General features: G+C 42.5%; 1 protein-coding gene across 22 annotated transcripts in view; it reads right to left on the bottom strand.

Annotated features, from left to right (window-relative positions):
- Positions 1–23,881, bottom strand: part of BRSK2 (BR serine/threonine kinase 2) — a 621,430-nt gene that overhangs the window by 11,461 nt on the left and 586,088 nt on the right. For 17 of the 22 annotated variants that reach the window (XM_060261782.1, XM_060261788.1, XM_060261786.1 and 14 more), the window contains 4 exons: positions 23,677–23,800; positions 21,023–21,203; positions 18,821–18,910; positions 6,958–7,005 (listed from right to left, as the gene is read on the bottom strand). In XM_060261782.1, coding sequence (XP_060117765.1) covers positions 6,958–7,005; positions 18,821–18,910; positions 21,023–21,203; positions 23,677–23,800 — 443 coding nt within the window. The remainder of the gene's footprint in view (positions 1–6,957; positions 7,006–18,820; positions 18,911–21,022; positions 21,204–23,676; positions 23,801–23,881) is intronic. The other 5 variants (XM_060261787.1, XM_060261789.1, XM_060261785.1 and 2 more) reach the window with 1 other exon arrangement.

Here is a 23,881-nt window from a genome sequence, read left to right on the forward strand (position 1 = left end):
AGACAGAAACATCTTATTTGAGAAGAAAAGCATTTGGATTTTTTTTTTTTTAGATTTAAAAAGAACAAAATCACTAAGAAAGGCAGGACATTTCTCAGTTAAAGGTGTGGGTTTGTGGCTGTTTCCACATGGCATGGATTCTCTAGGCTGCTTTCATAGCTGCTGCTAATGTAAAAGCAATACAGCTTCCACTTATTGGAGTTTTCTGTGCCTCTCATGTGGTTTTCTGACTTTTCCCTTAGCACATGGTACCTAGTGATTGTGCACTAGCTTTCAGGATGTGGTTGTCATGACTGCTATGGCAACCCACTTCCTTTTTTTAGTTTTTTCATGCATGAGCTATAGCATTATAATGGTTCTATCAAAATTTGGCATAGATAAGTATCAATAAATCAATCAAGAAGTATCAGTGCTAAAACTACACTAAAACACTATAGCAATTACTGATTTAAAAAAACTCAAAAAACCTCTACAATGGCACAGCAGGAAAAATGCTGGGGAAATGCTGTCCATGGAGGACAGACAGTGCAATCCTATGAATGCTTTGCTGGAAGTAAGCCCCACTGAATAGACCTGAGTAGGATTCTGAGTGAAACTATTTTGGATTGATCTCAGAGTGTGGGAAAATAGTGCTGAAGTGGATTGGGCAATTCAGGGCAGAAAAATGTGCACCATTTGTTCCTGATGTCATGTCAATGTGTTTGGACTGTTGTTCCAAAAAGAGCAAGGAAAACATGGTTGGGAAAGATATACTAAATATCAGGAAAACCTGGAAACAGGACAAGTACAACATAACATTGTGTGCAAGCCATTCAAAAATGTTCAGTTTTGGAAGGCAAAACTGGCAGGGGAACCCTCCATGTGGAAGCAGCCTGTGTGCAAATTGGGGTAGGCAGAGGGGGGAGGACTGACCTCAAAGAAAGCATCCACCAAAAAAAAAATCCCTCATACAAAATCCTTTAAACTATAAGGAATATCGCCTTACTACTTATAAGATACTATGGGGCAACTCAAAGGAATCTATGACGAGAACTATGTGGAGGGAAAGGGAGTGCAAACAAGGATGACTTTTTAATCTTTCCAACTTCACACTCCATTATGCCATTTCTAGGGACAACCAGAGAGGAAGTGTGAGGGGCTATGATGAGTTGCCCTGGACTTGATCCTATTCAGTCATGGAAGCACCAACCTTACACTGAGAAGAGGCAGGTTTCCCTGATTTTTAGTTCAACGGGAAAGCACTCAGCTCAAGCAAAGGGGCTACAGTACACCTTAGTTACCCTCCACTGAACTTCAGGGACACCAGCCATAATAGCAATTGCTCAAGCTCAAAGGCACTTGAGTGGATGGGTTGCAACAGGGCTTGGGCAATGCATGCCACAGTGTGTACATCCTCTCATATTTCGTTACTGGTTATCCGGGGACCAAATCTAAAGGAAGTGGGTTTTGTGGAGTGGTCAGTTCTGTGCTGGAGGCTATAGTATGACAATGTGTGGATTTCCTAAACAGCATTAGCAAAGAATTACTAAGTGCTACAATGGAATCAAGCGAATGCCATCATATTTCAGACACTCCCACAGTTGTTCAGCCACAAGATGAACATCTGCCAGGGAACCTTGACTAAATGTCATTTCCCAAGCATACCATTCCATTTAGGAACATGAGTTCCCTTTCACACCTCCCTTGTTTACTGTTGCAAACACTAGTGAAGCTTCAGGGATATACAGGTTGTTTAGTCTACTTGTGAATAATCACTGAGGAAATTTTTTGGGGGGTCCATAAAGCTCCTCATTCATTTGATGGTGGGATTTGAGATGATTCATTAAAAGCTCCAAGTATAACTGCTAAGGATCTGCCACTTGGGTCCCTAACAAAATGTCATCCTATAGACTCCAGCAGAGAATTGCCCACTCCAAAAAATCTACTTCCTTTAACTTGAGCTGAAACTTTAAATAGTGAGATAAGAAAAATGTAAAGTATAATGAAAGTAATAATAGTAGCTCTCTCAGTAGTACGCTGCTCCTCAGTACCAAGTGGACTAGACGAATGAGGCCCTGACTTACTGGGGGGGCCCATTTGCATGGCCATGTGGGGAGGGACTTGCTGGGCAGGCACCATTTTCTGCTGACTCCTTGGCCCTGGTGTGACCTTGGCTACCTGACTGGGCAGCTGTCCAGGCAGTCCATGGGGGGTGAGGCCAAGCCAGTAGGCTTATATTCAGCCTACCCAGTTTCATGCCACATTCTGCTTTGGCAGCTTACCCACCCAAGCCTCCCTCTTCTTGTGAAGTTTCTTCTGGTGCCCATTTTTGTACATATTTTGTTGTGGTTTTGTGTCCTTGTTAACTGTTACATTTGGGAAACCATTTTCACAACTTTAGGCACTTTTGGGATGGATCCTTTTTTGTGTGTGGGGGATGGAGATCAGCCCTACAGTCCCAGCATCCCCAGTGGGGCCCTCATTAAGGGGCCTTGAGAGCATGTGATAAAGAGGCATGCTGAGCTCTGGGGCTGTTGTTCTCATCCCACCCCCAGGTAGCAGGGGGATCACGCAGTGGCCTGTGCCTAGATGCTCCCATATCATTGCCATTGCAGAGGTGGGCTGAAGGATGGGATTTCACAATGAACAGCAGGTAGGTCGCTCAGTGCCTTGGATCCATTTCCCTGTGCCAAGTCAAATATTTGCAGCTGTAATCAATAAAAGTTGTGGTCTCTTTTACCCGCATAAGGTGTAGTTGTTTGCCTGGCAGACCTGCTACCCCTCCCCTGAACAATGGGGCCACAACATTCATTCCTCTCCAATACAAGACTGCTTAAAAACATTGTAAGAACCTTGTTAGTGACAGACTGCTGGTACATCTAGGCTACCATCATGTCTCCAGTAGTGGCCAGTATCTAATGTACTGAAGGGAACTTTGTAACAACATTAATAAAACACTCTGTTCCCTGTTTACTCCAGGAGTTTAAGGTCAAATGGTGTACTGAGAATGAGGCTGCCTTGTCTTAGCTAACTATCACTGACAGCCCTCTCAGCTACTTATTTAGCTTTCTAAAAATCTCTGAAGTCCTATTTATATGTTCATTTTGAACAGTCTTCACCATCAAGTTTGCTTATAAAACCAAGGTGTAATTCAAAGCCTGAACAAATTAAAAAGGTCATAGACTTGCATATATACTTTGCTATCATTGCAGGATTCATGACAATTTAAAGAATGTTGTGCTTAGCCCTTTAAGCAGCTGAGTTGGAGAGCTGCAGAAAACATAGGCTAAGCCAAGAGAACAGCACAGTACATTTTGGTCTGTGTCAACCAACCTGGGGGGCTGGTATTGATCTGGGGTGACAAACACAAATTGATAACCTCTGAAACAGCTTTGGAATCTTGGTTATATGGGCTTTCCTTCTACTGCATTTATTAGAAGTACATTGCAAAGCCCAAAGGTGGTAATAAAAGGCGAAGGCAGACAAAATAGAACAGCAGCACTCAGCAAACTCCTTGGATATGCAGTCAGCCCTGCTTCCTTCCAGCTTCACAACTGAGGCCTGATTTACACATGCAGAAGAATGAAGTGGGAATAAGGTGACAGAATGCTCAAGGTGGTTAGAATGGATTATGCCATTTTAGGTCATGGATAATGGAGGTTTACATTGTGGAGTGCTTTGCCATGTTTAAAAACCTCTGAAGATGGAAAACCAATACATTAAGCAAAGGAAGTCGCTTTCTCCCTGCTGTGCCAGTTTTCTATTATCGTGGAGTGAAGGAACACTTGCCCAGCAATTCATCACCTGCATCTGAAGTAGTACATTCCATTCTGCCATCTCATTCTTTGGTATGTTTTATCAGGCCTGAAAGACGGGCATATCAACAAACTGAATGCTGGATCAGTTGTCACTTGCCCATCTTCCTGCGCATCAAGCAAGCTGACTACATGTTCGTTATGTTAGCCATTCAATTGGAACTTTATTATTTAGAAAAGAAAGGATTTGGTTTTTTAAAAAAGAGAAAAACTGATACAAGGATTGGGCTGTTCTTGGCGACATCATAGGAAGGGGGAATCAATCAACACTATGCATGGCTGGCTTCTGTTGCAAATTTACAGAACAGTTTCCCCCATCCCCAAAGAGTCACCTAGAAGGGAATTTGAAATAAATGTGATGAGGTTGCTTTCAGTCCAGCCCTACTACTATGTATGTGTTAAGGATGGACATGGACTGAAAAACACGCAGTTTAGTTCATGGTTCTTGGCCAAATCATGAACCGAACCACAAGCTGAACCGAAACAGTTCACCCTCTTGACAACTGAGCAGCTCGAGCACTCTCAGCTGCTCAGTTGTTTCAGGCCTGCTTATGCAGTCCCTTTAAGCTTTAAATGGACTGCACAAGAAAGCTGGGAAATGAGGAGCGGCCTGTCCAGGATCGGGCGCCACTTCAACAGGGGAAGTGCCTATTTGTTGTCTGACAATCCAGGAAATCCCAGGTGCTCACCCACTCTCCCCCCATCACCTGAGGATGCCCTCCCAACCTCCCATTGGGAACTCACCCAGGAGGAGAAGGAGGCTGGTGGTGGAGAAGGGGGGGGGCATCTGAAGTGGTCAATGGAGGAGCTGTACAGTGACCAGGCTCATCCCAAGAGCCCGGGGCAGGGAAAGAACGCACCTCCTGCTGGCCCTGGATTTGCTGCCACTCCTGAAAGATGCCCAACCCACATGGACACTGGGATGGAGTGGCCTCCTTCCTTGCCAGTGCCACCCCCCTGCCCCCACTCTAGGCTCCTGGGGTAAGCCTGGTCATTGTATTGCCACTGCAGCCCTGATGCTGCATGGCTTACCACACCCATTCTTCAGTACCAGCCATCGGGGTGAGTTCCTGATGGAAGGTCTAGAGGGCATCCTCAGGCAATGGGGGGAGGATGGGCGAGTGCCTGTGCTCTCCCAGACCACCAGTGACAGATGGGGGCTTCAACTGTTGAAGTGGCACCCAACCCCAGACACACTGCTCCTTGTTTCCAGGTTTTCCTGTGCATTCCCTTTAAACTTGGGTCTGCACAATAAAGCCTGAAACAGCTGAGCAGCAGGGAACACTCCCAGCTGTTCAGCTGCTTTTGTGGCTTTCTGCTTTGCCCAGGAACCAGCACAAACCCTACAAACTGCCTTAAAAGTTTGTGGAGGTCCATGACTGTGGACCCGTCATGGACTTTGTTTTACGAACCATGAACAGGGCAAAATTTGTCATGAATATTGCTTAGAGGTTCAGTTTGTGCCCATCTGTAGTATGTGTTATTCTACCAAAATCTTCCATTCTCCTCCCCCTCTTGCTCATCCATTTAAAAGCATTCACAGCTGTACCTTCCCATGATACCTGAAGATTTATCTGGGTCCTACATATTTTATTATCCACTATTATCCGTATCTGAGTTCACGGAAATAAAAACATTTTTAAAAACACAAAGCAGATCCCCACTAAAATGTTTGCTACTCTGCAAACATGGTGCTTTCCTTGGGCAAACAGATTGTGCAGTTGTCCACACTACACAATGGCTAGCTGATCCACAACAGCACCACATCTACACTGTTGGGCCACTTTTCAGTGTCAAATGTATTCCTGTAATTCTTCAGGGAAAAATAAAATAAAACAGGCCTTGTTAGTAAACAACCAGAAATGTCCCATTATAAGCTAATGGAAAATATTCTTCAATGCGGATCTCACTATATTATGTATAGCTACATCAAGATTGCTCTGTTACTTAACCCGATAAATAACCATTCTGGACTAGTCTTGCTCCTAGTAATAGGGGGTTAACAGAGAGGAGAAATTTGCTATTTGATATTTTATGATGAGGACAGGGAACTATCTAGGATCTAAGTGACTCTCTAGTAGGAGATTGGGAGGCAGCACGTCCCAGTAGGCATGATAACAAAGCAAAACTATCTCCCTCAGAGAAGTGAAAGATGTCCAGTTCAGCTATTGTGCTGTAATGAAAAGCAGCTACTTGCAAAAGCCAAGTCCTACTTTTGTCATATCCATGGAAACCTGATGTAAGTTCCAAAGCAACTTTAGTGATGTCATAGATATGACTCCAGATCTAGTAGTAAGTCATAGAAGAGCATCAACATGTTTGGAGCTCAGCTACTGCTAAGCACAAAAATCTTAGCTATTCAAAAGAGAAACTGATTGTCAGAAGTGATGATGGGTTTGTTTTGTAATGGAGTCAAAATAAGTAATTTGGTTTTGAAGGTTTTTATGCTTTGTTTTTAGGAGGAAAAAACAGAGGAAGTCAGAAGAAGTCCTCAGCAGTGGATAAACAGGGTATCCATGGATTAGCTATGCAACATCAAACCAAATAGGTGGTTAATTTCAATACAAACTAGTTTCCTTCCAGTTAATTTTTGGTTTCTCAATATGTTCCTGTCTTAAGTTGGGCTGGAGTTAATCTTATTGACAACAGTTAAGGATGCAGCCTACAATGCAAGATATTCATGTGTAATGAGAGAAAGAGAGGAATTTCCCTTGACATACTAGAATAAGAGTGGGGGGATTAAGGCAGAACCTTGTTGTCCTCTTCTCAGCATGAGGTATGGGAAGCCAGGCAGTAGCACAGCAGCAAGGGAAGTGGCACAGGGCTGCAGAGCAGAGAAAGGGTGATTTGAACAAGAAGGAAGAGTAAACACTTAAAAGCATATAAACATCACCAGACATTGGGAGGGGAAGGGCTGTGTGAGAAAAGGAACTTGCAAGTGAAACCACGTCTGCATGTGCTGTACAGCTTGAACCATGGCGGGGTTGTACTCATGTGCATCGTGGAGGAAAAGCTGGGTGTGTGTGTTCAAGAGGCAAGCAAGAGATAAGGTGGATTGTTATAAAGAATGTTGAGAGAGGTGTCCGGAGGGGGAGGCGTGGCTGGGTCATCATGTTGCTTGGTGAGGGCAGAGCAGAAGAGAAGGTGGAAGGGAAGTTCTTACCACATTTGGAAAGTCTCCCAGTCATCAACTCCAAACAGTTAGTGGTGTCTAGATCATAGAGTGGAAAGAGGAGGGAGGGAAACATATAACATAAAATGTTTTTCCAGTCCTCTGTGTATAAGGCAGCAATGTAGCAAATTATCTGCTGGAGCAGAAAAGCATACATGGGCTTGGTTTTTTTCATGCCCAGACAAGATTATTTTTTCCCCATCAATTTGGGCTGGAAAAGTTTTTCTGAAATGAGCCATGTAACACAGAGCAAGCATCTCTGCCTCCTCCCTTTTATTGTTCTTGTATAGTAAGTATATATTACAGTGACCAGATCATTCACAGACTAGAGACATTCTCATGTTAACACTGACAGCTTCAGGTAGTATTTGTGAATGTCTGAATATTCAGAGGTGCACAGGTGAATGCTGACCATTACACAGTTGTACCTGTGGTATTCACATGTGTATATCTGAACCATGGAGCAACTGTATCTATTTTGAAACAGTCTCAAAGTTCATATTGTCACAATTTGTATGGGAAAGCTTGCATTTACCAAATTTGAGATCACTATAAAAATCTACATATATAAAATACTACAGCTCTATAATATACAGACATCTTTAAAAGCACCATTCTGCTTGAATAGCGAGGTAAAATGAATGAGAATTGAAGATTGCAGATTTATATCCCACCCTTCTCTCTGAATCAGAGACTCAGAGCGGCTTACAATCTCCTTTATCTTCTCCCCCCACAACAGACACCCTGTGAAATGGGTGGGATTGAGAGGGCTCTCACAGCAGCTGCCCTTTCAGGGACAACCTCTTCCGGAGCTAAGGCTAACTCAAGGCCATTCCAGAAGGCGCAAGTGGAGAAGTGGGGAATCAAACCTGGTTCTCCCAGATAAGAGTCCGCGCACTTAACCACTACACCAAACTGGCTCTCCCAAGTTGAGTACAATATGAAGATTAAATACTACCCCACGGAAAAATAAGCAAGGTATTATTCTGTATGCATTATTTTCTACTGCCCACAAAAGCCCCATGGCACAGTGTGGTAAAGCTGCAGTAGTGCAGTCGGAGCCCTCAGCTCACGACCTGATTTCAATCCCAGCGGAAGCTGGTTCAAGTAGCCAGCTTCAGGTTGACTCAGCCTTCCATCCTTCCGAGGTCAGTAAAATGAGTACCCAGCTTGCTGGGGGGAAAGTGTAGATGACTGGGGAAGGCAATGGCAAACCACCCCATAAAAAGTCTGCTGTAAAAACGTTGTGAAAGCAGCGTCACCTCAGAGTCAAAAATGACTGGTGCTTGCACCTTTACCCTTTACTATCCAGCCCAAAGTCTTATACTTCCCAAGTGCCCTGACATCTTTTACCTTTTCAAACAACCATTCCCAGAAAGTGAAACTAATACCAATCTGGTTTGAGTGGTGCTATTTGCTAACAGAAACTGATTCCACAGTCGCAGTTGCTCTGCCCTCAGGCTTCTGCTTTCCCCACTCAATGGATGGATTCCCCACCAGCTGCTGCACAGTCACATTTTGACCTATGTCTCCCTCCAATTTCCCCTGCATCTTCCTGATCTCTTAAAAAAAAAAAAAGACCAGGAAGATACAGGGGAAATTGGAGGGAAATGTGGGTCAAAATGTGGCTATGCAGCAACTGGTGGGGAATCGATCGGTTGAGCTGGGGAAAAGCAGAAGCCTGAGGGCAGAGTGACTGCTACTGCGGAATCAGTTTTAGTGTTATGAAATGGGCTAGCACTAAGTCTTGCTTTGGAGGGAAGATTTTTCTTTCTTCCATCCCTATAGGAGATGTGTATTCCACATTATATCTGAAAGAAAAATAACCGGGGGACACAGGGGCACTCAAAATGGTGACAAGGTAGGGAGTTGCAACATGCCTGCAGCCATGCCATCGGCAACATCCAGAAGGTTCTAACACAAGGACAATCCTTATAGTAAACTGGCTGTGATGCTTATAGTTGCAGGACAAGATCCTTACACTTGTTTTGTGTAATCATCAATTAGCAACATCATTTTTAAAAAACTCTTTTGGTGCTACAAATTAACATAACCATTCACCTGGAGTTTAATCTAAATAACCAGCTGCTTCAAAACAAGCCCAAAGATCTAAATTCTGCTTCCTTTAGCCACAAATAAAAACAATTAGTTCATTAAAAAAACATCACAGTTTATTCTAATGACCAAATTCAGTCCTTTTAGCAGTCTTAAAATCATAGGCCGTTTTTGCACTAGCGTTTACTCCGGCGTAGCACCCCATTTACCTCCGGATCTTTTCCTGGTTTTCGCACCTGTTGCTCCGGCGCTGCGTCTTGCTCCGGTGCTGCAGGGGTTTCACGCCGGAGTATCTAGATCCACCTCCTTCCGGAGTTTTTGAAAACCTCCGGATCCACACCGGATCCACTCCTCGGAGTTTGCTGTGGGAAATCCATCCATGCCGGATCGACTGCTTTGTGGGCGTCACCCTCTCCCTTTCCGTCCTCCCACCCCATCCACCCCCCTTGGCCAATCATCAGCCGTTCGCGGCGCTTCCCAAAAGTGCCCGCACGGCCATTTTTTTAAAAAAACTTCATCTTTCTTGCGTAATAGCGATATTTCGAAATTAACAAATAGAAAAAAAAAAAACCCTCCTGAAGCGGCGGGTATGTGAGGTTGCTTTTCCGCTGTTGCGTTATTTCGCAACTTCGAAATTGCATTATACATTATACATTGTTGGGGGGGGGGAAATCTAGTGCCGGCGTGGGCCAAAGCGTTCATGTGTGTGTGTTTTAAAAAGGCAATGCCTCCCTCAGCTGTGCCACCAGCATTTCTGGACCTGCACAAAATTGCCATGTATAAAATGGGAAGTTGGAGTCCTGCATTCTCCTCCCTGGCTACATTCCGCTCGGTTAGAAAACAGACGCGAGCTCGCTCTTCACACGCGCCACAGAAGGGGAAGGAGAGAATGGGGCGGGGGGGGGGAGCTCTGGCAGCAGGAGTCAGTCAGGTCCCCGTTGCAGCTGCAAGCGCCAGCCGGGGAGGGGGAAGAGCGCGGAGGAAATGCCAGCTTCGCCACCCGAGAGGGATCGAGGCTGGGAAGGGAAGAAGCTGCCACACACACACACACACAAAACCCCCTCCATTTCTCTTTCTTCGTTATTGCGATATTTCGCAACTCCGGAAAATAGACGCGAGGTCGCTCTTCGCACACGCCACAGAAGGGGAAGGAGAGAATGGGGCGGGGGGGGAGCTCTGGCAGCAGGACTCAGTCAGGTCCCTGTTGCGGCTGCAAGCGCCAGCCGGGGAGGGGGAAGAGCGCGGAGGAAATCCCAGCTTCACCACCCGGGAGGGAGCGAGGCTGGGAAAGGAAGAAGCTGCCACATACACACACACACACATGCAACTCTGGAATTTGTGTTGGGGGGGGGAATCTAGTGCTGGGATTCTCCACTGTGAATGCTTCTGTTAATACATAAAGGGCTGTGGAGGATACTACAGCTGCAGCCACTCCATAAGCAGAAGCGGCACACGTGATGCGGTTTACGTTGTTACGTTGTTACGCAATTAGACTTGCGCTTAAAAAAAAATGATTGACAGGGCATCGAACTCAAGTTGATGCTAGTGCAAAAACGATTTGAGCCGGGGCTTCATGGAAAGCGACTCCACTAAAGAGGCAATGTGCGAAAACGAGGAAAATGATCCGGACATAATTGCGCCGAGGAATAAGGGGAGCAAACGCTAAGTGCGAAAACGCTAATAGAGTTACCAGACCTCCAGGGTCATCTAGTCCGACCCCCTGAACAACGCAGGAACTTTACAAATACCCCCCCCCCAACACACATCCCCAGTGACCCCTGCTCCATGTCCAGAAGATGGCAACAACCTCCAGGATCCCTTGACAAACTAGCCCGAAAAAAAAATTGTTGACTGACCCCAAAGTGTTAATCACCATTTCCCTGGGCATGAAAGAAAAGTAGGAAAAATCAAATGCGTAATTATAGGATGGGGGAGACTTGTCTTGGCAGTAGTTTGTACAAAAAAGGCAAATGCAATTTTGGGTTGTATCAACAGAAGTATAGTGTCTAGAGCATGTGAAGTGACAGTACAGCTTTACTCTGCTCTGGTTAAACTTCACCTAAAGTTCAGTTTTTGGCACCACAATATAAGAAGAATATAGACATGCTTCTTGAGAACCATACTGCTGGGAAAATGGAGAAGACTAGTGCTTGAAGCAATCATTGAGCAGTGGTTCCAGTGGAAACAAGGTGGCCAGAAGAAGGGCTATTCTCTTCAAACATGTGGATGGATTAACCTAGTAAGCATGTTGCCGCATTATTGCCACAGTCACAAAGGCATATATTCATCATTGATTCAAAGTGTCCCTTGGAGCAAAGCAATTGTGAATAACTACAAATGAGCTCCAGTGGATGTTACAGCTTTAAGACTGCTGGACTGTTGTAGTAAGAATTAGAGACTGTGTCAATTGTCATATTGAAGCGCTCACAAAATTCCATGTATTGGTTTGTGAATACATCAAGCATTATTGTTCAAAGCAGTGCTGACCGAGTTCTTCAGCATGGTGTTGTTTGTGTTTTGCTTAGCCTCCAGGTGGGGCCTAGGGATCCCCTGGAATTACAGCTCATCTCCAGGCTAGAGATCAGTTCCCCTGGAGGAAATGGATGCTTTGGAGAGTGGACTCTATGGCATTGTACCCTGCTGAGCTCCCTGTCCTCCCCAGGCTCCATCCCTACATCTCCAAAAGGGGGTGGGGGTGGACCTGGCAACCCTAAAAGCACCTGGGTTTTCTTTAGTCAGTGTGTAGGCCCTTTCAGGCTTTCCTTTTTAAAACTCCTCTTTTTGTTTTTCTTCCTTCCTTCCCCCACTCAGTCTTTCTTTTCCTTTTTTACTCCCCAGCTGGGTTCTCCTTTCTGCCTTTGGGCTTTCCTTCATTTCTTTTTATTACCTTTCTGTGATACTTTTGTAAAGCAAGAAGAAAAGTATTGCATTTGGTTAAACCTCTTGTGGCAGCCATTTTCAGGTGGTGAGAACCTCTCAAAATTCCAAAGGTGGCCACAAGCTTTAAAAGGTTAGGGACTTCTCATTCTTAGTATCTTGAGGCCAAAGTACACATTACTCACAAATACACTTATTAAAAACCCAATAGCCTTAAAAAGAACAACTAGTTCATGATTTAGAGAGGTTATTGCGTGTTACTTTTTTGCTATAACTCTCTCTCCCTAAGCAGCTCCATTCCTCCCACAGGATTCCATTTCCAAAAGCATGTTTTCAAGGCTATGATAGAAATAGGTGGCTGTGGTTTTCCATGAACCCCATGCCACACATTACACTGTTCACTCACTGCATTTAAACAGTCTTCTCTAATGTCTGCATTGACTCTGAGTGCTTATCCACTAAATAGTCATTACATTGCAGGTAAAAGCTGCATCAGAGACTTTAATACGCAGATCAGCCTCTCTTAGAAAATGCTCTCGCTGAAACTTCCATCGGGTCAAACCCCATAAAATCAATCAACATTCTAACATCATCAGAACTAGGATTTTAGTGTTATAAAATCTGCCAGATTATTTCTAATGTTTTCAAAGTATTTCATAATTCAGTGCTGGATTTACCTATCTACCAGTAACGTTCCTTCCCTAGCATTACATAAAGACCAAATCAGCAAGCATCCTAAGAGGATTCTCAGTCCAGTTCTTCTGAAGCCAGTGAAAGACTCGTGCAATTAGCTATGAATTCCCTCTTTGGGGGGGAGGGGGAGAAGCATTCTTTGGCACTGCAAAAAGTGTTTGCATTCCAGGCAGTGGCAAGTATGCACCCAACAGTAAGGCCTAGGAGAGCCAACTCTTCTGTCCTTAGATATCAAGGCAGAAATGCAAAAATTAAAAAGCATTAATCCTCTTTAAGCCTCTCACATCCATTAACCTTGATTGCAAGCTTTGGAGCACAGCAACTGTTCTGGACTGGCAATTTGTTTAAGCACCAGCGATGTAATGCCAGCACACCACAACTTATGAATTAAAAGTATGGTAGAAGAAATGTGTGGGGGTATAGGTTTTCTGAAAGCACTTTTTAAAATATCAGCAATGAGTCATGTAGGAGGAAGGAATCTGGGAAATCTGAAAAATAAAATTGCAGAGCAAAAAGAAGACGAGGGCAACCAAGATGATGAAAGGGATGGAACACTTTCCCCATGTGAAAAGGCTGGGCCTCCTCGGTTTTGAAAAAAAGATGAGAATAAAGTTAGAGTCCTAAGAGGGGACTCTTAGGACTCTAACTTTATTATAAAATTATGCATGGGGTGGAGAACATGGACAGAGGGTTTTTCCTCTCTCATAATATTAAGACTCGGGAGCACCCAATGAAGTTGATGGACACTAAATTCAAGACAGAGAAAAAGAAATACTTCTTTACTTTAAATTGCGGAATTCACTACGGGAGGATGTCGTAATGACCACAAACTTAGATGGCTTTTTAAAGGATTAGAAAAATTAGTGGAAAATAGGTCCATCGAGCCATGGTGACAAAATGGAATTTCTATATTCAGAGACTACTAGTGTTAGGTAGCAATATAAGGGGAAAGTTTCTATGTCCTGTTTCTAGCCTTTCAGGACAACTGGTTGGCCAATGCATGAGATAGGGTGCTGGCCTAAATTAAACACTGGTCTGATCCAGCAGGGCTCTTCTTTCTCATGTAAGAGAGAGGTAGGATTGATGAGATGGTAAGAAGGACAGCAAGCAAAGCTATAAAGAAGTGGGAAAGAGAAACCAACAGGATGCTTACATTCTAGAATTTGATTGGGAAAAGACAGACTTTCTTTTCTATATAAATCCTGCATAAGACTGCTATGCAAAAGAACAAGCAATTGCTGCTTGCAGTTTTGTCTCTGTTGGGATAATAAATTTAGTCACCCCAAAAGAGGGATCCTAGACTTGTTGGCTATTGATTAATTATTGCACTATGCACATGGGTTAAACACCTTAACCACTAGGCAATCATTTCAATTGAGTTTTTACATATTCTGTATTATCAGAAATTAATCTCTAGTTTTGCTAATACAAGGACCACTACATTTTCTTCACTTCTCTATGCCTTACAAAAGATTCATGCATTCAAGACAAATCTGAATTTCTGTTTGCTATTTCCAAGGCAGAACAGCGCCATTGCTTGCCTTTCCATCCCAGTGGTCCCTAAGGACAAACTAAAATCTTTTCTTAGCACATTCTAACCTAATGAAGTCCTGCATGCCATCTTAAAACAGTTATCAAATACATACTATGGGGTTTCTCCATCATGTCCAGTGGCATTTCCCCCTCTCCCTCTCTTTTTGATTTTTAAAATAAACAGTTCTGAGAAACTCAAAAGCTTCCTCACTAATTGGTGCCATTTCATCTGATCCTAATAAAAGATTACTTTTACTTATGGATAATGAAAACCCAACAATTTAGGGGTCCAAGGGAGAATATGCAAAGAGTTCTCTGCTATTTTGCAACCGCAGAATAGGTTCTTGATTTAAATGTCTCGACTATCATATGCTTATGATGAAACCTGCTCTGCCTTAACCAGGGGTCATTTTGTAGAAAAATAGGTGGTGGAGCTCATCCAGGATTGTTATGCAGCTGCACCTACTATTCAATGGACATGGTGGGAAGGAGCAGGTGGAACTCTCAGAAAGGTTCAGGAGCTGTGCTCCTGTGAGCTCCCGCTGAATCCAAGGCCTGGTCTTAGCCCCTGAAGCTCATCTCCATTTGGATGCCCTGACTTTTTTCAAAACTAAATCCCCATTCCTCCTAATGCAAACGTATGCCTCATTATTTTCAACTGAAGTGACAGAAGACAAGATCACCTGGGAGTTGACGTGAGTATTTTGTCCCCTTTAGTGCTATAGCAGTACCTCACATGAAAGAGCAGCAGTCGGGCTGCTTTAAAAAAAAGTCATCCTGGAAGATGCACCCCACACAGTTACTGTTGTCCTTTGCTGAGGTTATTTGACATCTACTTTTGGAGAGGAAGGAGTAATAATAACCGGACTTTCTCTAGCCAAATAAAGGGTCAGCACTCTCAGAAGCAGCAGGACCATCTGAAGGCTCAGGTGATAATTTCAATCTGTTTTGCTGCCTTCCCCCCCACCACTTCAGCAGCACTGCAAACAGGATCACCTTAAGCTCATCACAGTTCCATTTTTGGGGTCTTTTACGGTTTTAAATCCCACAGGGATGATTTTTTTTAAAAAAGTGAGAAGAGGGACTTATGGGACAGATCTTACCAGCCCACTCCTGAGTTCTGAAGGTCCTAGCATCACACAGAAAACTACTTCTGAGAAGCATTGGGAACAGCATGGGATATAAAATGAGGGGCTGCAGCTTGACTGGAAAATTTACAGAAATCGTATATTTGCCTCATGCCCTTTGCATCAGTTGAGGTGTTTCTGAAGAATTATTGAATTGATGGAAAGTACACTTTGCATACTTACTTATTTTCAAGATTCATTAAAGACTTTACTTTCTAAAATTCAATAACAATTGCTAACATCTGAGCACTTTCAGATTTTACATCAAAAAAGATAAAGAAGCATATTTAATGTTTGTTTTATTGCTCGTTTTCTGAACGGAATGGAAACACTGAAAATCTAGTTTCCTTTTGTGAGATTCTGTATACAATTAACTTGAAATGCCTTTGGGGGTTTTCCAGTAAGTTTTGACTACATTAGAACTATTAGCTTCAAGGGAAGATTATACTCAGTACTCCCCAAAAACTGTTAGGCTACGATGTCATCCCAAATCATCCCCCAGTTTCTAATCTGGACATCTCAAGGGTGATCTTTCAATTATTCAGAAGTCCAGATTTAGTTCTTTAGTTTTAGTGTGCACCTGAAAACTGAACAGGAAAATTACATCTTCAGTCTTTCCTCAGATATTATTTGATAATTTCTTTCTTGCCCAATGTTACTTTTAGTTCACAAATATAGATACTGAAAACTGTATTCCTCTTGAGAAATTATTGAGTTTTGAAGTAACTAGTCAAAGTCCTAGAGCTTTTATATAAAAAGTTAGAAGATTTTAAAAACCTGTGGAACCTGTTATGCCAGCCCCCCTCTTATCCCACAGAACTTAACAAAAAGTAAGAAGCATCTAAGTATGCATAAAAAGGAATCAGCGAGAAAACTGTGTGAGAGGGAAAATCCCTCCCCACTTGTTCCTGCTTCCTCTGTGGCTTCTTTCTGTTCCTCCCTCACCACCTTTCTTCCATATGATTCTGCCCTCCTCTCTTCTTTCTTTTCTTTCCTGCTGCCTCTCTGTTGCATCAGCTATCCACTTGCTCACAGCACTGCTGATACTTCTCTAGTAGTTTTCCCATAGTTACTGTCTCACTAGGTGGTAGCGGTAGCCTCCTCTGCCTACCTGTCTACCTTGGCAGTGCTGCATCCCTGCAATTCCTGCTGCCTTTATTTATTGGTTTAATAAGTAACCCTCATAATGATGGCCAAGGTTTCATGACACAGTGCCAATAGATCTCTCCCTCCGTGTACAGTAAGGATTTAAGCTTTTAAATTTCCCTTACTCCCTTCTTTGGATTCTTGTGCAAAACTGGGGGATGTCCCATGTATGTAGGACCCCCCCCCTCTAAACATGCCCCTATTTTGTGGATTTATCTGCATTCCAGTGGCACTGTTCAAAATTCAATATAAGATAAAGAGACAAAGATGGCAGGAAAGAACTATTTTACATACATAAATATCTGACATGTGCTTAACTGATCTCTTTCCACTTCAGAGACAATGGTGCTTCCAGAACTTGGGTGAGTGTTAAGGAATATGTATGTCTGTCTCACCAGTCATCCTTTCAAGGAATTAAACAGCACAGATATTCCAGAGTTGAAGCATCTTTAATACTGGGTGGCTTTTTAATTTAACAGTAAATTTCTAGGACTTTGTTTATCCATGTGTATGGGTTTAAGTTTGCTTTAGATCACTAGTAATAAGCAGAGTGAGTCCCAAGAAGCAGAAATGAAGATGAAAATGAAGGATACTAACAGGGATGTACTGGTGAGACATAGGAATACACCACTCGAAATGAGATACACGCACACACAAGGAAACGGTGCAATGCCTATCCACAGTGGTGTGAACTTGCAAAGAATGAGAGACAACAGAAAACAGTTTTGTTCTGAAACCCAGGCAAGCCAGTTTAATGGACTGGTCCATAATCAGCAGACCAAGCAAGGTCAGAGAGGTAATAATAATCACCTCCACAAAGCCACAAGTCCTTGCTGGCAGTGATGGAGCTTGAGAAATGTTCACAGATGGGTCAATCCATTGTAGGGCATATGCACTGCAATATATCGCATCATATGCACACCCCTCTCACAAGTTTGTTCACTGAGGCCTCCAGTCACTCACCTGTAATAGTACCTGAACTGAAAGATGGGGGGACACTATTTGTTAGCAGTTAAGCTACATAAACCTCTCCTGGGACTAGAATCAGTAGAAATACTTTGTACTTCAGTCTGTAAATTACAGATTAATTGAGGCTGCTTTTGAAGTAAGCAACTCTTTGTCATAGAATTCAGCTTGGTTCTGAGCCTTCCAGGTTAAGAAAGATGTTAAGCTAAGCTGTATGGTCCAACATCATCTTGGTGACAGGAGACAAAAAGGCTGATACTGTGATAGAATAGTAACAACATTTACTGATCCTGGTCTTCCCTCCCCATCACTCCTGCCAAACTTCAAAATAGTGAGTGAGATGTGCCCTTTGAATCCACCCCGTTTGGGTGCCATAGTTCCTTCTACGTTTTTTAACCTATTCCAAAACCTGGACTTCCATATTATTTTTAAGTTACAGCCACATATAAAATAAATGTTTCATGTTAAGGCTTCCATTCAACCACAGCTCTGTTTGAGTTTGAAATTAAACTGGATGGTGGCTGCTTATAAATATCACCAACAGGACATAGAATTGCTTTCCAATGTTAACCTTGTTTTCTACAGTGACTGGACCAGATGAAGATCTGGAGATAGCAAAAGCAAGGTCAGTCACTACAGATGACTGGTTTTCCATCTGCATGCAGCTACTGCACAATAATTGTATAAGCAGTCTTCATGCGGTGCTGTGATCAGAACCCACTCTTCTCTGCTTCATACTTTAGATACTCCTTCCTTTCTACACTAGCCAGATGTCTGTATTTGGCAATGTGTGAGAGTACTATGGCTGATCAGACATTCTCATTCTGTGTTTTGGATATATTGTTTTGTACAGGCTGTTTGGAAGTACCAAATCTAATTCCTTCTAATGACTCACAGAAGCACCAGTCATGTGGAGGAATTTGCTATAATGTGACTTTACTAGTAGGGAGTTTAGAGAAAGTTCCCACTTATTAACAGAAAAGATCTGAAGGGTTATACCAAAGTACTTTGCTCACAGAATTCGACATAATTCTAGGACACACAAGGGTACTTCTATCATTGTGTAACCATTTTCATTTCATCACATAGAACTGATAAAGGCCTTTTCAGAACTAGTTACCTCAAACATCAGTCCTGTTCTAGACTTCCAACTAGTCCCATCTCCTAAGTACTGGGAGGATTCGGAGTTACATAAACTGCTGATGACACTTCCTGTGAAGGGGACAAATGGCTCTTGGGGCTGGGCAGGGCTGTTTATGTTGGGCAATGCATTTGGGAAATGGGAATTGTGTGAGGCAGGTGAGAGTGGAGCAAATGGCAGGGGAAGGATGCAAGGGATCTTCTTATTTGGTCTGAATGAAACCAGTTTTTAGGTGAGAGGTGAGGGCTATGCTGAGAGGTGCTTCCAATTCACGTCCTTGCCTGAAGCAAAGCGCTGAGCTGTGGAAGCTACTTACCTGATAACTGTTGAACTGAAGGCTGGTCATGTGTGCTTAACAACTGTGCCTGAATGGTTTCTACTACCCTCTTAAAGCGACGGCTTGGACCTGTAAAAAGACACATTGGAATGTGAGATGAGGCAGAATTATAGACCACAAGATGTAGAATGTGAAGAAGAAGAAAGGTAGGATGGCAGGGGGATCATTCCTCCATTGTTGTTGTTTTTTCCATTCAGAATAAGACTTCAGTTTCATACTTCTAGTTCTTAATGTTAACTATATCTTCTCTACCATTTTCTTGTTCCAACTGTGCTGCTGCACAAACGCACTTATTTTTCACTCCCTTTGGTTTCTTCCTCTAACTGCTCTCTTTTTGTTTCCTGCCATGGTGCTTCCTAATCTTAGAATAGTTTCCACATCACTAATTAGCAAGACACTGCTTTTTCCAACTTCAGGTCCTTTTGTTTCCTTAACAACCCCCTTTTTCAGTGAACCACCACAGTTGTTACACCAGAGCCAACTGATTCTCTCTTAACATACATGGCTGGTAAACAACTTGGTGGGTCTCAAGTTACGTAGACTAGTCCTAAGGAGTACTAGACCTCCAGCAAGGTACTAGTTCACCTCCCAGGTCATTGGTTCCACTGTCAATCTGCTCTGTTGAGACATTTCTTTTAATGTCCAACATAACCCCATTACAACCAGTCTTGCCTTCTAGAGCAGTTCTTTGTGATAGCCCTTTAGGTATGTGAAGAGCACAATCATGCCCGCCCCCATCATCAGACAGAAGGCTGATGTTTTAAAAATACTGGATACCCTTCTCTTGGATGAAGTCAAGTTGGCATTTTTAGAGTATGTTAAGAGCCTGAGGGAGATCACAGACCCAACTTTTTGGTTTAAAAAGTAGTTTGACACACTAGGTAGAAGTGTTTTCTAGCAGCTACATCTTGTTAGCTAACTTTCTCCTGTCTCAGACTCAGCCTAACTGACCACGATAATCCATGCTTTGTAGCCTCATGGTTGAATTAGCTCTGGTTTATCCATGAAGACAACCTGGAAACTGCATTTGATTTGGAATGTAGCAGCCTAATGAATATCAGATGCTAGCTGACAGGAATATAGAATATCTACATTGGTCACGAGTTTGTTTCCATGTCACATTCAAGGTATGCATTATGACCTTGAAAGGAGTTTATGACTAAGGATCCACATATCTAAGCCATTTCCCATATGTCCCCATGTACTACCTATGGTCCTCAGACTGCCACCTATCACCTGTTCTCCCACTTAAAATAGCCTGCTAATTAATCTGTTAATGCCAGAGTCTGTGCTTTTTCTAACTTAGCTCCCCATCTGTGGAATGAACTCCCTGGGGAGGGGGTTAGGGGAGTACCATCTTTAGAAATCTTGCAGGGGGTGCTGCAAAGCCGTGTTATTTGCCAGGGATATATCTTTTGGGGGAGAGGAAGTTATCAGGGGTTTTATTCTATCAATTTTATATTGTAATGTTTTAACTATGACTTGTAGGCCACTTTAAGCCAAGAAAGACAGGATATAAATAGGTTAATAAGGCAGAACATAAATAGTTTAATAAATAAAAACTCTCTTTTTCAAGCTAAACATGCCAAGTTTCTTCATTGTTTCCTTACAGAACTTCTCTTCCAGACCTTGACTATCTTCACTGTGAACCAGTTCTATCAATATCATTTTCAAAAAATGGGGTGTCCATAACTGGAACCAGATAATGATGACAATTATGGACTACAGTGTAACTATTACTTCCTGTGATGTGGATATTATGCCTCTGTTACTGCAGCCTAATTTTGCTAATGCTGACTCATATTCAGCTTGTGTTCAACTGCAATCTTGAGATCCTTTTCACAGATACTGCTGCCAAGCCAGGTATTTCTCATCCTATATCTGTGCATGTGATTCATTTTGCCAAAATGCAGAAAACTGCATTTGTCTCTCTTCCTAAATGCAAAACAAATGTTTCAAACAAACAAAACATCTGAGGCAACTCTGGCTACTTTGAATCTGAAGAAGAGAGCAGTGACTTACCAAAGCTCTTACCCTACCACAATTTTCGGTAGTCTTTAAGGTGCTACTGGACTTTTACTCTTTTTTGCTGCTACAGACAGACTAACATGGTTACCCATCTTGATCTATCCTGCACGTGTTTGTCATCCTGAATGCAGACAGCAAGTTCACAGCAGTTACCTGATAAAAGTGTGAAAGTGACTGAGTAGATCCCGTTCTCTTTCTGGGCCTCCCCACCTTCTGTGTAGGTTATGTCCACTTGGAACTTCACTGGCTTCTGAAAGACAGCAGGACCACCTGTGGACTTGTACTCTGCACGGAAGCTTGTCTGTGAGATGACGCTGTGACTGAGACTGGGAATCTGGATCACAGAAAAACAAATGGTTGCAGTTCTAATGGCAGCACACTTTTTAAAAGGCAACTTTATTGTCCTTAGCATTTGAAAAGAGATGTTGAAAAGACATGTTGCACCAAAGACTGTATATTTTTAAAACAAAATGATTTTTCAACCAAACCTGTAATAATTTAGAATGAGGAGAACTGCAGGAAGCATCTTTAAAAAGGGAGGATGGAGGACATGCAACTTCAGAATATCAGTAGGGGCAGTACTGCTAAACTCTGAGGTCACTGGAACTAGACGAAGTAAGTATTCTATATGTATAGATTATATGATCTTTCTGCACAATGAACTGCTTTGCACAATATGAATGTGTTCTTCTTTCTCATTTGTTGTACCACCTTCCCTTCTGTTGTGGGGATAGCTCTCCCCCCCACCCCAAGTGCTCTAACTTCAACGTTGTGTGGATGGCAAAAGGCTATACTTCCCCCAGCCCCCGCTATTATAGCTGTGTATAGTGTCATTATGTAATGTTCAAAGTGATTCATGAATATCAACCCATAACCCTGTAAGGAATGCTTTATTTACTAAGAAATGCACCTGGATTTTGTAAGGAAGGACTTTTTAAAGGAATGACAATCCATTTTACAGATGGGTAGCTAACTCTTTGAGCTAAACTAGATAATACACAGAAGAGTTGTGGCTAAAATCTGCAGGTTTTTTTTTTTTAAATTAAAAGCTGTTTGGAGAAGCAGTCATGTTTGAGCTATAGGCTGGTTTAAATCTGCCCCATATCTATGCAAAAAATCCTAAAAGATATTATACAGCAGGATATTGAATGCTTTCTCTGTGGGGTAAATACTTTCTGTGAGAAATGGTTTAAACACCCTATCCATTATTCCAAATTGATTGTACTTTAAATTTTTAAAAAACTGTGGGAGACCTTGAAGATTGATCTTATGTGTACTGTCTAATTTGATCCCAAGACACAGCAGAATTGATCCCAAGACATAGCATAAGCAAGGGTGGCCAAACTGTGCCTTGGGAGCCACATGTGGCTCTTTCACACATATTGTGCAGTTCCTGGAGGTCAAGGAGGAACTTAATGTAGGCTTACTCTCAAGTAAGCATGCTTAGCATCAGGACTTCAGTCAGCCTCTGAGCACTGACCCATAGGTAGATGATTATTTCCATTGTGTGTGAAGCAGGGAAGGAGGGGGAAACAGGCAGGCTTGCAAGCTCTTCTCCTCCACCACAGAGGTTGCCCTGAGACCTAGAGCAGGGAAAGAAAGCGCAAGAGCCAAGGGAGCCCCTGGAAGGAGGGATGGAATTAAAAGAGGGTGGTGCAGGGTTCTCCCTTGGTTTTACAGCTCTTGTAGGAGCTGCATTTACTAACTTTGGTGTCAAGTCAAAGAGAGATGCATAATGATGCAAATGATGGTCAGTGATTTATATAATACATGTGTGTTTCCTTCTCCCACTGATGCTAAAAAATCATTTGCTAACCTTTCCCTATGCTGGTCCTAAGGGGGCTGTTATTCCTAGCTTAAAAAAGAAAAGTCTCCTTCTAGCATGTAAAGTACATACGTCACGTATTTTATTTTTCTGTGCGAAGAAAGTATTAAGAGTTTAAATAAAGATGTGTGTGTGTGATATCTGTTCATATCTTGTGGCTCTCAAACATCTGACTTTTTTCTATGTGGCTCTTACATTAAGTAAGTTTGACTCCCTCCCCAGTCTAAAGCCATGTACTAATTTGCAGCTGAGCTTAGATCTGAGCCAGTGGCTCCCTAAGTTGAAGCTCACACTGTTAACTGCTTTACCTCACTAGCTCCCAACAACTGAATAATTAAGGCTGCAAATCCATACACACTTACTTGGAAGTAACTCCCATTGAAGTGGATGGGACTTACTTCTGAGCAGACCTGTACAATGTGTAAGATTGAAAAGGTCATATGAATCGGATTTTTTCTTTTTTAAAAAAATTCTGTATCAATTTTTTTTCTTTCTGAAAAAAATTAGCCCCTAGTTGTAACGGTTGCTTATTTCACTGAGAACTGCATAGCATTCTTTGAGGTGGGGTTCTTCCAAAGAATGAGATTCTTGTTCCCAGAAAAAAGAAAAGAAAGCAGCTATTAGCTGGGAAGGTAATGAAATTGCCATTACTCCGTATAGCAAGAGGGATTCTGTGTGCAGTTTGCCTTGAATATAACTGGATTTATACATTACGCTCTGGAGAATCTGGACAGTATACCTAAGAAAGCAATCTCTTTTTAATCTTTCCATTAAGTTCCATTTAAAAAGCCAGCTCTGAATCTGACAGATTTGGGTAAAAAGTGACTACATAAGAAAGAAAGAAAAATTCAAAACACATCAAGGTAAGATAGAGATTGCAGAGTCTGAGAATGAGAAAACAACATGCCTCTGGAAATGGAGACTGAGAGAACACACCAAGTTTCACTTGTTTACATACATATGAATTTGTTTATGTACTTACTGAAAGGAATGCATGAACTATGTCAGCCTTGATTGAACTCAGTGGTTTGTCCTTAATAACCACAAAGATCTGTTCTTCTTTCTCCAGGTTGATAAAGTTACCAAACCAGGACTTTTTGGCAAGCCTGACCATGGAAAGATAAAGGGGAAGAGAGAGAGAAGAAAAAGCTCAGGAAGCAAAGGGAAGATTTAGTGAAGGAAATCAC

Source organism: Heteronotia binoei, chromosome 21 (assembly GCF_032191835.1).
Source record: "Heteronotia binoei isolate CCM8104 ecotype False Entrance Well chromosome 21, APGP_CSIRO_Hbin_v1, whole genome shotgun sequence".
In the NCBI taxonomy this organism is placed as follows: domain Eukaryota; kingdom Metazoa; phylum Chordata; class Lepidosauria; order Squamata; family Gekkonidae; genus Heteronotia; species Heteronotia binoei.